The sequence below is a fragment of the Prinia subflava genome, chromosome 3, assembly GCF_021018805.1.
Source record: "Prinia subflava isolate CZ2003 ecotype Zambia chromosome 3, Cam_Psub_1.2, whole genome shotgun sequence".
Lineage (NCBI taxonomy): Eukaryota > Metazoa > Chordata > Aves > Passeriformes > Cisticolidae > Prinia > Prinia subflava.
The window spans coordinates 1,163,295-1,180,894 of NC_086249.1; the positions used below are offsets into that span (position 1 = coordinate 1,163,295).

Genomic DNA, 17,600 nt, shown 5'->3' on the forward strand with positions numbered 1-17,600 from the left:
GACATTTTCCCTTCCTCTTTATGTAGTTTAACACTGGAAGAGCACTCTAGATGTAGTCCATTAGGTGATCACAAGACAGTTTTACAATTTTTCACAACACTCCATGTAGGCAGCAAAACCTCCTGGAAAGTGTTCTACTCACTGAAAGAGAATGGAGAAATTGTTAGAAAGGTCATTTACTACATGAGTTCTTCACAGCAATTTGATCAATACTCATTAACATAAATTAACAGCATTAAACTGTATAGTAACTAAGTTCTCCTATCCATGCCCAAAGGATAAGAAAGAGAGACTGACTTCTCAACACAATACATATAGTGGAATACTTGTTCAACTGGGTGAATCAGTATCTAAATATGTATTTCTGACATATAAAAACTGCTATACAAAATAGTTCAGCAATAAAATCTGGTTTTAATAAGAAATTTATTTCTTTTTAAGCCAAGCATAATCCACTCATTCTTTGCACAGTTAAACTTTGCTGCCTTGATGCCAAATAGGGCCATTTACACAGCAAGACAGAAAAATTACTGATACTGGTTGACTCAGTCCCAGTACGTCTACTGTTGTTCAAATGGTAACATGACTACATCCAAAGGTAGATCTTCCCAGACAAAAATTTTAGGGACTTCATGTCACAAAAAGCAGCAACTATCAACAGAATTTTTTTTCTCAGCCAAAACGTTGTCCCCACAGGTTTGGTCATCAAACAAAGGGAATACAAACTAAGATGTAAGAACAGTAACATGGAAATTTTGTCTATCACTTCTGCACAAGCAGACTTTGGTGGAAGCAATTATGACTGCGCCAGTGGAGATCAGCAAACTGAGGCCATAAATCTGGATTAAAAAGTATACAGAATAAACAGAGAGAAACTTCAACCCTAACTGACCACATCTTGTTTCCATTTCTAGGCTAAATACAGGTCCAATGCTACAGCTTAGTCAGCACAAGCTGTGCTTTGAGCACAGTCCTGCTTCGTTTAATAACTGCCAACAATAAGCCAACTGATGACATCACCTACATGCCATCAACCAATGTGGGATTCTTCCTACATTGCCCAAGACTTCATTTTTTAAATGTATTTTATTAAAATTAGGACTTCCGTAGCACTTTAAAAGCTAATTGAGGGCTTGAAGAGGCCACTGGCCTTCTACCAAATTTCCTCCAGCAATAGGGAAAGCAGAGCCAGTTACAGCAGAAACTCCAGTCTTTTTAAAGGGCTAGTTTAGCCAACAGTGTTGTCATCCAGTGTCTGCAGCAGCTCAGAGCCATAGACAGCCAGAAGCAGAGCAACTGGAACATGAAATGTGACAGATTTACTGCTGTTGCTTGGGGCTCTGAGAGCTGCTGTGCAATTGTCCAACATCAGGCCAGTTCCATGCTGCTGCCTGGGGAAAAACCAGAAAGCAAAGCAGACATTAAAATTCCTGAGCATCCTGACTGATTGGAGGTGGAGATCCAAAAGGCTGCTGTCTACTTCTGTTCCCATAGCACCTGCTTTTGAGATGGAGGAGATTAAGAAAACACAAAACTCTCTCTCTTCCTTTCACAGTTTGGAAAACAGTTGGATACATTGAAAGTGCAATCCATGTACTGTAAGCTACGATTAACAAAAGCTGCATCCCTACTTGGTCTACAAAGGACCAGCACATAAAATTTCAGTGTCTACTCTACACTTTCTAGATCCCAAATTCCTGAAATACAGGCTCTTTGGGTTATTTCCTCAAGGCTTTTCAAAGCTTACATCAAATTGCTTTCCTCGACCACTGCCTCTTCTCTCCCCCCGAAAAAGCCCATAACCCACGTTCTACCTTGGCTGTAAAATGTGAAACCATTCTAGCATACAGTATCCCACCAATCAATCCAGTCTGGGTAGCAGCTTTGATGGGGACAGGGGGGAAAAATGATTACCATGTTTTAGACTCCTTCATCATTACATGATTTCTTTGACATAATGTCCTTGTCTTGTATGAAAGATCAGTTTTCCTTACTTCCTAGGACTAAACAGTGCAGTGGTCCAACATATAACTTTACAACTTCGGAATGTGCTGTAACAACACATTCACTCTCCTTAAGCCTGCAGTAAGTCTGAAGGTTCAGCTGGAACACTTTCCTTTACAACATGTTGCAGTATCCTAGTCTCTCTTGGTCATGCATTAGTCCAGTGATTTACTACTTCATATAGCAAGTTTATTTCTGGCTGAAATCTCTATATACTGAAAGCTGGGGTGTAGTGTCTTGGTTGGAAAGACAGGGATCTGTCAAGGAAGGTGGAACTTTCCTAGGAATGGAAAAATTACCTCCTTCCCTCCAAATTATTATAACATGGAAATTAAGGGGCCTTCAGGCAAAGCTATGGAAAAAGGAATGACAGTTCTTTACTAGTATGTATATGTACAACAAGGCAAACAAATAACAACAATGGCAGCAACAACAAACAAAACCAGAAACCCAGCAAAAACAGCCTTCTCTCGGCTGTTGAGCGCTTTTCCCTTTGGTGCAGTTCCGGTCACAGCCAGCAGGGGCGCTGCTGGCTCCCGGCCGGGCAGGGCAGGTGCAATGATTCCCCCACGGCTGCAGGGGGCGCTGTGGTGCGAGCTCAGTTGCATCTGCCTCCCATGGTAATGGCCGGTGGGCTGGATGGCAAAAATCGGCTGTAGCAGGAATCTTGGAGCAGTGGCTGGGATGGCAGAGGCAGGCATAACCCCCCCAGGGCAAACAAAATGCAACAAAAAACTCCACAGCCTTATTAGGAGCTGCAGCAGTCGGGTGGACCCAGGATGCTGGGTTAGAGTGTAAGGAAAAAGCCTGAGGCGGCAGCAGAAAGAAGTGGGGTCTGGCTGCAGCATACAGCCAGGGAGACACACCCTTCAGGAATGGGGAAGGGGTCAGGCTCCCAGGCTGTCCCCTGAGGCATCCAAATACATGGTGAGGGTCCTTTCCAGTCAGATTGGGGCTTATCAAGGTCTCAGTTCAACAGCTGCTCTAACAAGCAAAGGCTCACCCATGGTAAAAGATACAGTGGGAGGACAAAAGCTCGATAGTGGCAGCAAATCCTCCGGGCAGTGACTGCAGACCGGCCGTCTCTCCTCTGATCTGGAGGCCACAAGAGGAGCTGAGCCTAGCCCCTCACTCCCCAGCCAAAATCTGTCGGCACCTCTGCCCCTCCCAAGAGAATGCCCCTCAGCTATGATAGTGCAGCCAGCTGCACTCCTTCCCCTCCGCCTTGGCTGCATCTTTTGTCTTTTATAAGTACTGGTCATTATTGTCTCTTAGCAACAGATGGGACAAAATAACACAAGAGAAAGAAACAAAAGGAAAAATCCTAACCTCCAACATTAAAATAACATATGCTTGTATTTACATTAATGAAAGAGTCTCAGCTTTATCAGGCAGTTGATACATGATTTTGCAGTTCTATCATCCACTCCCAATATCTATTTTCTATCAGACACATCTGGATTTTTCATGTAGAGAACTTTAAGCCATAAATACATCGATTAATTATAGCAGTCATATACTACAGCTCCTTCTCACAAGAGAAATAAATGCCTCTGGTCATATTTGCCAGAACAACCTTAGTTTGCAGCATGACTAAATTTAAACTGAGAATTACTATCTGGGATTTAGAAAACAGAATGGAACACTTCTGGCAATAAGTGACATGTAGGATCCTAGAAGTAAAGAACCCAAACTTATTATTAAAGAAAAAAAAAAAATAAAGACTTTCCCATTAAATTCAGAAACTAGAATGCACGCTACTTTATATCAGTCCCCGAATTTAGATCCTGCAGAGTGCCAGCCAGTGTGAAATACGGGCTTGTATTTGTTAAAGCTGTCAAGACTGATGCACGGGCCGCACAGCTGAAGGCGGCTGTGGGTGAGAGGCGGTTATGAGCGAGGGACAGTTGTAAGTGAGGTTGTGATTGGCTGGAGGAACGCATGCACAGCATATGAACGGGAAGCTGATTGGGTGATAGGACGCGTGGACAGCAGCACTACAGCTGAGCCAGCCAATGGGCACCCTTCTTCTGTTAAGTTCTGTTAGGCCTTGGTTTGGTTTCTTTTATGTTCAACGGAGATCAAAGGTATGGAAAGGGGCGATTTCTGCAATAAAGCCATCTTATCCAGATGCATAAGGGGGTCTGTGTTGCCTTGTTCCTCATTGCTACAAGCCAGGTATAAGATCTTTTTCATAACCCCTTAAACCATCATTTGCTACATCTGCTTTCCCACAAGAAAAAATTCCTAATTTATAATCATATACTCCCCTTCCAATTTCTTCAGAAACCTATACCTTCAATTTTTCAAAAGCAGATGTAAGGCAAGAAAATCCAGTAGGGAGTAAGAAAAGAATAGAATGCAAGTCTGACTTAGTCATTTGTGACATTAAACCTCTACAAGAGCCAGTGCTGTAAGAAACTCACATAAGACAGTACTGCTACAGCAGATGACTTTCCATCACTCTTTCAAACAGTTCTGACTCCTACACATGTAAATTACTTACATGTAAGCCTATGCTTACATTGGAGAGTCTACCTTTAAATCTTCCCATTTAAGACTCAAATTAAGCTTTAAAATAATCAAGTCCATGTGGATTTGTGGACTGCAACAGTGAATGCTCTGAGCTATCTGAAAACAGAGAAGAAAAGGAAAAAACACATCTATCGAATGGGCAGCAGGGTAGGTTCCAGCCTCTAGTTTGAGGAATATTTAAGGAAGCTAGCTATGATATAGATCACCTTCAATACTCACAGGGCCTGAATGGAAGAGGAGAGCCTTAATATGAAACTCAAGTTTTTTGAAAAATGAAGCAAAAAAAAGGTGAGATGTCTCTAGTTCTCTTATTCCAATTCACAGATTTAACTCCAGTTAAATGGATAGATTTATGGGTTTATGTTTTTAATTCAAAAAACAAATGTGGCAAATTACAAAGGAAGCTTCTTTTTGTTCTTTCTCAGTTTGTGATTACAGAAACCTTGCTGCCAGGGCACACAGAATCATATTCGAGACACTGTATTTATTAAAAAGGGTAAATTAGATGTAAATCAAATTTCTAAGGTGCATAAACATGTCAAGATGACTCCTGCCAGATGGACAATAACACCAGTAGAATTCAACAGCCTTTTCCTAACAAAACTTCATAGAAGTTTCAGTTCTCACTCTGAGACAGTGAGCAAGCCTAAGACTGGGATTCACTGAACAACTGAAAAGGAAGATGCACAAATTCAGACTGAATGTATTCCAGGCTCCACCCTAAAAAAACCCCAGTTGCTCTCCACTTGATTGTGTTCTTCCACTCAAAGCCACACAACTGATAAAGTGCTTGTGACAGCAGAGCACAGGCTTGTGCAATGGAGGAAGGAGGTAGAACACTAGCCACTATTCAGGTGGCTGATGTTTCAAACCTGCATACTGCTGTACTTTCCTGCTGGACACCACCTCCAAATTCAAATCTGAGTTTTCTTCCCAGAGAAGCAGAATGCTGCAGCTATAGTAGTGGAAACTCCCACCTAACAGGGATGGTCATAACATTCTCAGGAGTGTTCTGCAGGTTCTTGAATATCCATGCCTTCCCTATCCTGCCCTGCTTAATTGAGCAAATTTATTTGGAGTATTTTCCCCACAACAAGATCTTTAATCCATTTTATTTGTTCTCAGCCAAAAGTCTGCCTTGGCTTTCCCTGGTGTAGTTGGATAGCCCTGAGGATTTTACATACATGATTGCATTCATCAAAATCTTTGCCTGGGCTGAGAGAAAGCAACTCAGCACCATTCTCATGGCCATATGCAGGACAAAGGTGTAACAAAAATAAACAGTCCTGATGTTCACAAAATTCTCCTTTATAAAAACTTTCAGCTATCTGTCAGTAAATTGCTCAGATTCTCCTTTGGTGACACTTGTCTATTTAGATTAAAGATAAGGAAGACATTTTTTTGCAATGAGGATGGTGAAACACTGGCATATGTTGTTCAAGATGGTAGTAGGTGCCCCATCCCTGGAAGTGTTCAAGGCCAGGTTGGATGGGGCTTGGAGCAACCTGATCTGCCAAGGCAGGCACGTGGAACTGGATGATCTTTAAAGGTCCCTCACAATACAACCTATTTTACAATTCTACAACATGCTGGTTTTCATCCATTTCATAGAGTCAGAAAAAGGAACAGGACTGGGTTCTGACTTCTCAGTATTGCTTCATTGATAGCATCTTTTACACACCGTCACAAATAAAGAGGCAGAATAAAGCTACTTTTCAAGCCCTGCACAGCTTTGAGTAACTCCTGTCAAAAGTGCTTTGAAGCCAAATTTTACCAAGAGCTAGCATTATACCTGTGCTAAAAATGTGCCACTGCAGGGGCAGCTTATTGTTTATGGCATATTAGGAAAACTGAAGATCAGAGCAGCAGCAGACTACTAAGCCGCCAGTTAACAAACACGTACTGCTGTTATGCTTCATGGACTGTTTCAACTTGCTATGACCCATGCCACTCTGCTACAGATTTTGGCAAAAGGCAGGCTTCTAAGTTTAGTGTTCTAATGATTGAATAGCCTCAGTTCCCATACAGCTCAGCACCATAGAGGTAAAATGCCTGGGAAGAGATTTGTCAAAAAGTCTGCTGCCACCAATAAAAGTCCCTGAGGAACCTCTCAAATAATAATAAAAACAACAACAACAACAACCAAACAAACAAAAAAAAAACAACCCCCAAAAAAAACCCAAAAAAACCACCAGATCCCAGTTTTCATCTCCATAGCTACTTCTCAGGAAGGCACCACAGCACAATTCCAACCAAGTTTTCAGGCCAAGCAGGATGACACTTGTTAAAACTGTTCATCCATTTCAGTACTGCTTAATTAAGCATACAAAGGCACTCTAGAGATCCAATTCCAGCTCCTATTTATTCATCCTGGCCTTAGGCTGCCTGGATTTTCCTGTCCAAAGTCAAGGGGAGGATACCTGCCTGGTCTTGGCTGCCTATTGGGTACAAAGTGCCAAGTTTTCCGAGAGCAAACCTTTTCTGTTTAGAAACATCAAACCTGGCCGTCACAACACAACACCACCCCCCTCCCCAACGCTTATCATTTCCAAAGGGATGTTTTAGCAGAAGAACTTTGTGATTTAAGAGCAGGTAAGAGGAATCCTACAAAATGTTTCACACTTAAGATGGTGTATTTCTGCATCTACTGGGAAAGGATGATAGCAGCAGAAGTAGCAACACTGAAGTCTGAAAGTCTGCAATATGATTACCAAGATACTCTCAGAAAAAGCTACTGCAAGAGTATCAGGTTATTTATTAGTGATCACCTTTCCTGACCCATTCACACTACAAAAAAGATAGTGACTGTTCCACCTCCTGAACATCCATAACTGCAACATTTAGAGAGGTTTTGGTCACAACAGAAGAGCTGGGACCCTTCTCTGAGTAAAGGACAGCAAAGGAAAAAGCTAGAAACAGGAGACTTAATTGTCAGTGCATATTTTAAAATCTAACTAGATCTTTTCTACCTGTCCTTATCTTTATGCAGCTACCAGCATGCCAACAAGCAATATGGCAGCAAAAAGCAACTCATTTCCATGTAGTCCCATCTACTGCCTAGCTCTATTGGGTTCCCTTCTTTCAAGGAGATGAAGATGGAAATAGAAGAACTTCAGAAAAGTTCAAAAGACAGTACAGCTTTGCATGGCTTGCATCTGGATTTATCACATGGTGTGCAACTCTCTGAAGTCAGACAGCCGATGATGAGAGCATGTCTTCTTCCTGCTTTTCCTCCTTTTAACCCCACTAAACAACTGCAAGTCTAGAGTTTGCTATTGTATAGTTGATTTAAGTAGTAATTCCAAAGTCTGGCAGAGCTCCTGTCAGACAGGACACTGACATTGTTCAAGATGGACTGGTTTATGGAAGACAAGTCAATGTACCTGAGATACACCTTAGCATTGAGCAGCTTAAGCCCAGAAGCCCTTGTGCCACTCTACTATTCCCTACTCAGAGCTTATGAAAAACAGCTTCACTTTCAGCATTATTTCCATGTGTTAAAAATAGCTGCATAAAGGCAGTTAGTACATTTGGCATATGCAATTCCAGTGACTCTGTAGTCTCAGATAAACTACTCTGAGGAGCAACTAATAAGTTCCTCTGATAACAGGGTCTCTATTGGGATTGGAAACGGAGCAAACGCAGATACGACCAATGTGCTTATAACATATTCTCCTCTTTAGTCCCAAAATGGCTGGTTTTATACAGTATCAGATAGTTTACAGTTGCAGGTGCACTTCTATTGGCATTCAGCATGAGAAAGAATGCAAACAATCTTAGTTTAAGGCAGCCACCGTGTTTCTACCCTAACTGTCCTAGCTGAAGCATGCACACACCTTAATTTCTAACTGCGCCACAGGTTTATCTACTACTACATGGGCCCAAATCTGAGGCCTTGCAGGCCCAAATCTGAGGCCCAGTTTGGGATAGCTCAACCTTCATTCCATAAGACATCCTGCTCTTGGCTACATTCATCAGCTCCATAGTAGCCTACATTGACAATATATTTTGTCTTCATTTCTAGTTTCAAAGATCAAGTTCTGTTTGTTCAATAAAACTGTTAATAAAGACGGGAGATTTCAAACAAAGGCAAAATAGCTATTTAAAAACATCTTCCCTAAAATAAGGAGAGCTAAACAAAAGCTGATTTTATATCATGTCAACATGTTTTAGCCTTGGACACTAGAAGGTGATTTTATGAATATCTCAGTTTCAGATCACAAACACTACCAGCATTTGTATTCTTAAACAGTATCTCTTCAGTGATGAGATATGCACTCTTCTTTAAATGAACAGTTATATTACAGATGGCAAACCCTGAAGCTAAGCCTGTCACTTGAACCATACCTTGGCCCCATGAGAGATTAATACCCAGAAGTATTATTCAAATCAAATTCTGCCAGGTTAGATATTAATAATATTAAGCAGCTGCCTGGAGTTAGTCTTTTTACCCATCTCAGCACTCAAATTATACCATTGTCAGATTCTGTTGTTGGTTTTGGTTTTGTCGTAAAAGAACACTTTTTTTAAGCAAAAACACATGCAAAATGTTTTCAATCTGCACTAACTGTCTGGCTAAATACTGCAAACATACCATGCCATCTGCTGAAGAACAGTTAAGCCATAGAGACAGCAGTTCTGAATGGAGTAATAAGAACTATATGAAGCAAAACTTCAAAGGGGCAGATTTTCACTAGTTAGAGCACTTTTTGTCTCCAGGCAGAATATGGGAGGACTTTAGGCATCCACATATTTAGAGGCACAAGCCAATTGCTCTATAAGTGTCAACAACAACACAAAAAGCTGTTGCAGAATATACTATATTAATTTTTGTATTTAGAAATTGAAGTAAAATTTTATTACATAGCATTATAAGCCCTTTCTTTAGTGATATCTTCCCAACACCATTTAATACTAAATGTCTATTTTTCAAAGTTTTAAGAAAAGATAGAAAACCAAGAGAATACTAAATATAAACCTATTCCCATTAGTGCTGCAAATATGCTCAGAACTTGATTAATGGAGACATGTCCAGAACATGACCTCAGATGAATTTGGCCCATCTCGAGTGCTGTGTGAAAGGTATTAATGTATAAGCTATTACTACTAGCAACATAATGTTTAGAAAGTTTTTAAGTTATCTCTTTTCAGGCAATATGACAAGGGACAAAAACCTCAAAATTTGAGCTTTCCGGTTGATGTGGTGAATTTTTGTCAGCTAGCCCTTTTAAGCAAATGGCTGGAAGAACATTTGTCACTTCCATATGGCACAAACAACTTACAAGCTGCACCACGTTTGCCTGAGGATCTTGTTCCTATCCAGAAAAAGAAGGGTTATGAGCTGTAGAGGTTCTGAAACGTTCTTCGTTCAAAGAGGAGTTGCCTAACATTTAACTTTTTCCTCCTGCCTAATTAACTTGTAAACCCACATAATTCAGCATCTGAATACAAGCACTGTTTTAATCCAACACACACAAAAAAATTTTATTGTTCACACACTCTGTCATTCCCAATTAGTTTTATTAATCAACATAATTTGAGCCAAGCATACACTTTTCATTAAGGTCTATTCACAAGCTTCATAGATTTTAGCCATTCACTTCTGAGGAAAAAAAAACTACATCACTTCTACCCCCAAAAGCAGTTTTGAAACACAGATCAATCACAGAAATTCTCACTGTGCAGTCAAGAAGTTAGGGGATGAGCTAGAAGCAGTTCTCTCCATTTTGGCTAACACTGTACCACCACAACAACTGGGACTCAGATCACATTGTCACCAGGATTTGCATCCTTTTGTAAAAGTTTAAATAAAGCCAGTACAAGTTGTTCTTCATATTCACATTTATTGTGAAAACATTAGCAAACCATATGTGCAGCTTGTGAATTTTTACAACAGACAAATATCTTTATCATGAGAAACTCTTCAAGATATGGGATTTATGTGACCAGATGCAAATCTTTACGGTGTGGACACCTCAGTATTTTCTTTACAGCCAATGGACAGAAGAAGGAAGACAGCAACTCATTTCCTCCCAAAATATATCCTGTCTAAGGAATCATAACTCAAATTATGCCCATCTCTCTCTTCTTTTCAAAGAGGAACACACTCATACAAACTATCTTTGGGAAGAGTTCATGGGCTGGTTATTCAAGCATGGACTCGTGGAGGAGGTGGCAAACCAAACTGACAAAAAGTGACTAGAGATTATTTTAAAACAAATACCATCACCAGGCTTTTCAGCTTGATAGCAAAGGTATAGAAAGCAGCAGTATAGAAAATGCACCTGTAAACAGCAGAGTTAATATGAGATGGAATAGAAAGGATTCTAAACTACACAGAGGACTCTGCCTTAGTTCCTAACTTTCCTAACTACAGTGATATCAGACAAAAATGACACCTACGTAGAGTCACAAGTTATAGCTTCTAACTTATGCTGGAACTAAATAAAGCAATGTAAACCCTTTGATATGGTATGCAGAATCCACTAAAATACAGTTAGCAACCTGCCTGGATCTGAGACCTGGAAAACCCTATGTCACCCTGTTTTTGAAGACTTTTCTAAGCCTTTTGATTTGTCTTTCGTATTGGAGTCAGAATTCTTACTTTCTCACACTTTCTACTATAAACAATACCTCTGTTTTGCTAACTGTCCTTCATTGTTTACATATTTTAGGTAGGAGGAGAAAGTTGATTGACAGTTGGCTTGACCAATGTGGTTTGAGAGGTGGGATTCCATCCTCCAATCCACAGGCACCTTTGGAAATGTATAAAATTGAGTCCTGTAAATAAACTTGGCCCTTTTCCTGCTTTGCTCATCACTGTGTCCTTGTGCGGTTCTTGTGTGTTGAATTGCGACAACCCTGTTCCTTTTGAGACAAAATAAAAAAGGAGGATGTCTCAGCTCAGCAACAGGGCTTAACAGAAACTAAACCCCACAGCGTGCCTAGGCACTGTGAGAGACTGAGCCTGGACTCTCACATCCCCAAAACAGAGAGAAGCTCCAGTAGTCAGGGTTCAAAACAGCACTGGTAAGCACTCAACAAGGTGAACTTTATCACAGCTGACATCTTAATTTCTTGTCAGCTTGAGGAAAAACAGTCAGGCATGTTTAGAAGAAGGATTACAGATCAATTACACAGGGGTCCAGCTAGTCAAGTTCATGATCATAGTGAGTCTTTTCTGGAACATGCTTCATACTACATAGATGTGCACATAAAATGTGAAAAATCCTTATGAATAAAATAATCAGGGTACAGCGCACATGCTTTCCTTTTTCTGTTTAACAAAGACTTAACGTTAGATAGTACAAGTTCTTTTCTAATGAACTGTGCCAGAATGTAATCAGAACTTCCTAACACTCCCGCTGATTGTTTCCCACTAAAAGCACATAAAATACACATTTAGAAAGCAGCCTTCAGTTTAAATATGATTTACAGAATCAAGAAACAGAACATTCAAATTTTAAGAGAGCTTAAATAAGGACATCTGAATAGGCAACATAAGCTGACTTTTCCTCTCTCTTCAGACAGGCAATACTGACACCTACTGTCAACACTGTCAAATAGATTTAACTTGTACAACTGATTTAAAGAGTCAAATGTATTTTTACATAGACTTTTGAAAGCATATTAAACATTTCCTATTCAAGGGTTTCCTTCATAGCACATTTACTGCCTTTACTGCAGAACTGAAGTTAATAACCTGTCTTGTAAAATGACATTTAAATAGAGATTCCTCAAAACCAACTTATTGACAGTGGTAGGTGGACCACAATATATACTTTTTCATAAATACTATTTCTGAACTATTATAATTAAAGCAGATCTGAAAAAGGACGTCTTGTTTAACTTAATTCTAACACTTCAATTTTTTTTATCACCACAGACATTTAAGTAGCCACCCAAAAGCAAAAAAACACTGTACCTTTCTTAGACCATATCTGTGTTGGAATAACTGGGTCCTGACTACGCTCTCGTGTATTTACAAAAATTTTATTGTTGTTGAGAACAGAGTAAAGGCTTTCCACAGAAACTTTCCAACAAAGAAGCTCCATGATTTTGACATTCACAAGGCATGTCCATGGGCAGCTGCACAGTCAGTCCTAGTTCAGAGCACTCAAGCATCTACGTGTCAGAAGCCCAGCGGCCACCACTGACCCCATATACAGCACAGCCCAGCTCCTCACTATGTGAGTATATTGGCACAACTTTGATATCTCCTTTGCACATTCCACACCATGTGGAGGTTGGTTTTTTTTTAATATTTGGAAAGATTCCTCCCACACATAGACACTACAGAAGTTACAATAGCTACACAAAATATTATCAAAAACCTTACCTAAGCAAAGAGAAGACATCATAAGAGTTACGAACACAGTTCTGATCCACCTGGAGAAGACTGTTCTTCAGGGTACCTGAGTGATCCTTCAGGAAAAAGAAGGAATATTATTTCAAAAATTTAAAAAATCCATCTTGACTAAGAGTATGCACTTTTAGTAGAATAAATGATCTTGCATTTAATGTATTTTAAATCTGTACACATGTTTTATCTATGGCAGGTAGAAACAATTTAAGGTGGCTATAACACCACTTACCTATAAAGGTATAAAAGACTTATCAGTTTACCTGTGTTCTAGACACACAGTGTGTTTTCTTGAACTTTATAATCCACAGCTGTCTGAATTTTATGCACAGAAACACTGAAAAGTGCAATTGACTGTACTGCTATCCTTCAGCTTCAGACCTCAGTGTCATGTGCCAGAGAATTACATGAACATGAGATAAAGCTCTATCCTTTATCCATGCTGTAACACATTAAAAGATCAAAGTAATCCTAGTTTTGAGTGATGGGAACAAGTTTCTGGAAGTTACAAAGTCAGAATGAGATAAGGTTGTTCTTTTAAGAGACCAAAGCATCTGTTCTGCACAAAAGGTATCAAAACAGTAATAGACAAACAGCAATTCCTCATGCTGCAGATGTCAGATATTGAGCTTTTCCATATCAGGCACAGTCACACAAATTCCTAGAAAAGTCACAAACTCAGAAGCATTGCTTTACATGATGAAGTAAATTTTAAGCAGGTCAAGCCAGCTGGCAGCACCGTCTGAAAGGTTATGGACTGCAGGAAAAAAGGCACCTACTTTAGTGTATAAAGCACCTCCATCTGGTACCTGTGATCAGCCAGCTTTCCAACAGATAGAGATGGATTCTGAGTACTACAATCCCAATCCCTACCTAAAGATTCTTTCCTGCCCCAACAGGAGTCTGTCTCCCCATAGAAGATGTTGAAATTCAGAGTTAAATGTTAACATCTCCTGACACAACTGTGTTAACCATAGGCCACACAGCAGACATTCCTTTCCACCAAAAATATGGTTCCACCTAAATAATACTGAGATATACACACTATGTAGCACATCACTTTGCTACAGAGGCACCATCCCAGCAGCTCTCTCAGCTCTTTATTTCCATACTCAAGACACTGGATGCTAAATGCTGAAATCCAGACATCTCTCCATTAAAAAATACCAAAATAAAAACATCTTAATGTCTGAAAGAACTAGGATGGTGGAAAAATGAAAATGCACAAAGTACCAGCATCACCATGCCCTATCCCTGGAAGTGTTCAAGGCCATGCTGAATGGAGCTTGGAGCAAACTCATCCAGTGGAAGGTGTCCCTGCCCATGGCAGGGGTGTAGAACTGGATAAGCTCTAAGGTTCCTTCCAACCCAAACCATTCTAGGATTTTACAGCATGAAGTTGATGGCGTTTCAACAAACACTTGCCCTCAGAAAGCAAAGTGCAACATTTCTCAGAGAACAAGAGGACCTAGAATAACTGGTTTCAGGAGTGAAAGAATTTGCAGCAGCAACCTGTTTCAGCCTTTTCTTTTCCCCCTGTACTACAGCTGGAAAGGAATTTTCCGAACAATCAGGCATCAAGTGGTGTATGCAAACTGTTCTACCCTGAGGAAATTTGCAGAACATGTAATGTAAGGGTTTCAGACTTAGCTATAAGGAAGTTTACCCTCTGGAAGAGGAGCGTGTCTTTTTCTCTGCCACATTTACTAGATACAGGCACATGTACTTGGAAACACACAAAAAGGCTTTGCTTGTGCAAAAGTGGCAGAATCTAGCTGCTAAAAAAATACTTAAAGGATATGTGTATGTGGAGAAGACTTTACCTACAGTGATGGAGATCACAGACTGAAAAAAGAGAGAGATGCAGCTCTCCAAAGATGAGGGTCTTTCCTTCTTGATGGTTGAAAATGAAGCTACAATTCAGCATCCCTGAAAAATATAACTTATGTTTCTCTTTCCCATGCCTCTGACAACTTTTGAGCTATGGAGAGTTGTATTGGCTAGTTCTGCTTTTAGTTCTTTAAGGAGAAATCAGAAAGCTAGTCATGAACTAGAAGCTACACTTGCTTCCCTCAATGCACCTTCTGAAAAGGTATCTGTGCAAGAACAAGGAAGGGTGCGTTCTAGCAGTTGGAAGCAGCAAGCATAAAACTGTTGAAAGGCAATCTGAAAGTCAGGAAGGCATTGAGGAAACCAGAGGATAAGAAGCCTGGCTTTAGGAAAGTTAGTACAGCAGCCAAACTAATTATGTTGGACCTGGGTAAATACTGGTTTTACACATATGCATGAAGCCTCAGACAAAACCAAACAGATTCAAAAAGCTGCTCAAGGATCAGGAATGCTTTAAATCCAGGTTAACAGCTTCAAAATATATCCCTGAAGAACATATCTATCTCATTTAAACATTGATCCAGTTCAAGCAACTCCAGATAAAGGTTCAGTGTATGATTAGTAGAGAGGGTGAAACAGAGAGGAACAAGTGCTTCAGTGGTCCAGGGCCAGAAAGGAAACAGGAAAGTACACTGGACATGGTTCTGATGAAAGTAGCACAATCCTGCTGAAATCTTCCAGCAAAATTACTGCTGCAAAATAATAATAAATTTGTTCAAGTTCAGAAGTTGGAGATACAATTATGTGAAAGTCAAATGTGATCAAGAACAAAGCAGCTATATTGGCAGCACAGTTTTGTATTTACACTGAGAAGAAAAGCTGTAAACATTAGAAGAGTTACAGTCAGACATCTATACTAAAGAAAGAGTATCCTTCAGTGTTCAGAAGGCATCCACAAAGGTTTCTGAAAACTTTGAAACCCAACCTTTTTCCTTTCCATGCGCTAAGTATCCATGGCAGTAAAAAGCCTGCAACTTGAATAAGAACACGACTCAAAGAAAACTTCTTTTTGAGCATCTCAGCAACAACAAAGATGCTGCTGGACAGAAGAGGTGGAAGAAAGGTAAAGTTCCTAATACCTATATATCATCAAGGATACAGAATTTAAAAGTTTTATGGCATCTCTAGAAAAAAAAGTCAAGAATCAGTGACAATAACAATAAAGAGGCTCTGGCTGTGGTTCTTTTATTCAAGTAAGACAATTCCTATACTACAATTGCCTGGGATACTTAGAATTTCTCCACCAGTAATGCTACAAGAGTTTCCTACTTTGCTCCTCTACGTGACAGGCTACAACTGTATTTGCAACCAAGATACAGAATGAGGAACCTGCAGGGTGAGGGACCCCACCTGCCTCCAGCTCTGTGATCTCCAACATCAGAAGGACATGGAGCTACTGGAGCAAGTTCAGAAGAGGCCATGGAGATGCTCTGAGGGCTGGAGCCCCTCTGCTCTGAAGACAGGCTGGAAGAGCTCAGGATGTTCAGCCTGGAGAAGGCTCCAGGGAGACCTCAGAGCCCCTGCCAGTGCCTAACAGAGCTGCAAGAGAGCTGAAGAGGGACTTTGGACAACGGCCTGGAGTGACAGAATGATCCTAGTGGATCCTTTCCAACTCAGAATATTCTGTGGCTCTGTGACAGGGGGGAATGACCTCACACTGACAGAGAGCAGGGTTAGATCAGGTATTTCAAAGAATTCCTCCCTGTGAGGGTGTTGAGGCCCTGGCACAGGTTCCCCATAGAAGCATGGCTGTCCCATCCCAGGAAGTGTTCTAGGTTGGACTGGATGGGGCTTGGAACAACCAGGCCTAGTGGAAGGTGTCCCTGCCCATGACAGGGGGCTGGAACAAGATGGTCTTGAAGACCCCTTGCAACTCAAATGATTCTATGATATGATTCTAAAACCAAAACCAAGAAGTACCTTTAAACATTATGATCTAGGGAACAAGTCCTGACAACAACTGGAAAAAGAAGATAATGTTCCCATCCTCTGACTCAGGACTAGGCTGTCAGTACTGAAATCTTGACAATCTACAATTGCATCCTGCTTCACATAAACTGAATGCAGAAACTGTAGCTGTGTGTCAAGGAGTCATTTCCTCTCCAACCAGAGACTCCTTAACACAATCTATCTGTACCACACTACTGCCAACAACAATTTGAGATGAAAAAAACCTGTCAGATGCACTATTTACAACAGGTAAGTTTAAACCTTTTCATCATCAATGAGGTAATAATCAGAGACAATATTGGGTGGACAGGTATAAATACTGCAGTGTATCCTTGAGGAAAAAACCCATGGGGTACAACAGGTGCAGCATGAGCAAATAAATAACTTCCCATTAAAGACCTACAAACTGTAGGCTTCAGACTGATAATCAAAACTCATGGTTTTATATTTGCCATGAAAATGAATCTTAACAACCACATCACTTTCAATATGTCCATGTTCTGCCTCAAAGAACACAGTCAAAACTTACTTTCAGTAATCAGAGGATTTTGAGACCCTAAATGCTACACTTTAAAATCTTTCCAAAACATCACAGATATCCATGCAACCAAGGCAAGATATTAGTTCATATCTGTCATGTCAAAAAACTATTCCTTCTCAAAACAAAGCATTTTAATGTTCTGAGCACCCAGATGTGAAAAATCAATCTCACTGGTTGAATTTCAGTTTGTCATCAGTACCAACAAGCCAGGACAAATACAACAATACCTTCTGTTCAAATGAAGCTCCATAATAACCATCATTGAGACCAAAAATGATCTCATTTGGGTTTCTTGCATGGATCTGTAGGGAAGGAAGA

The 17,600-nt window shown here is 40.3% G+C and overlaps 1 protein-coding gene across 1 annotated transcript in view; it reads right to left on the reverse strand.

The window, feature by feature from the left end:
* Positions 1–17,600, reverse strand: part of UVRAG (UV radiation resistance associated) — a 101,139-nt gene that overhangs the window by 64,740 nt on the left and 18,799 nt on the right. Inside the window, exons 5-6 of the mRNA XM_063393720.1 lie at positions 17,510–17,584; positions 12,878–12,963 (exon numbers count right to left, since the gene is read on the reverse strand). Coding sequence (XP_063249790.1) covers positions 12,878–12,963; positions 17,510–17,584 — 161 coding nt within the window. The remainder of the gene's footprint in view (positions 1–12,877; positions 12,964–17,509; positions 17,585–17,600) is intronic.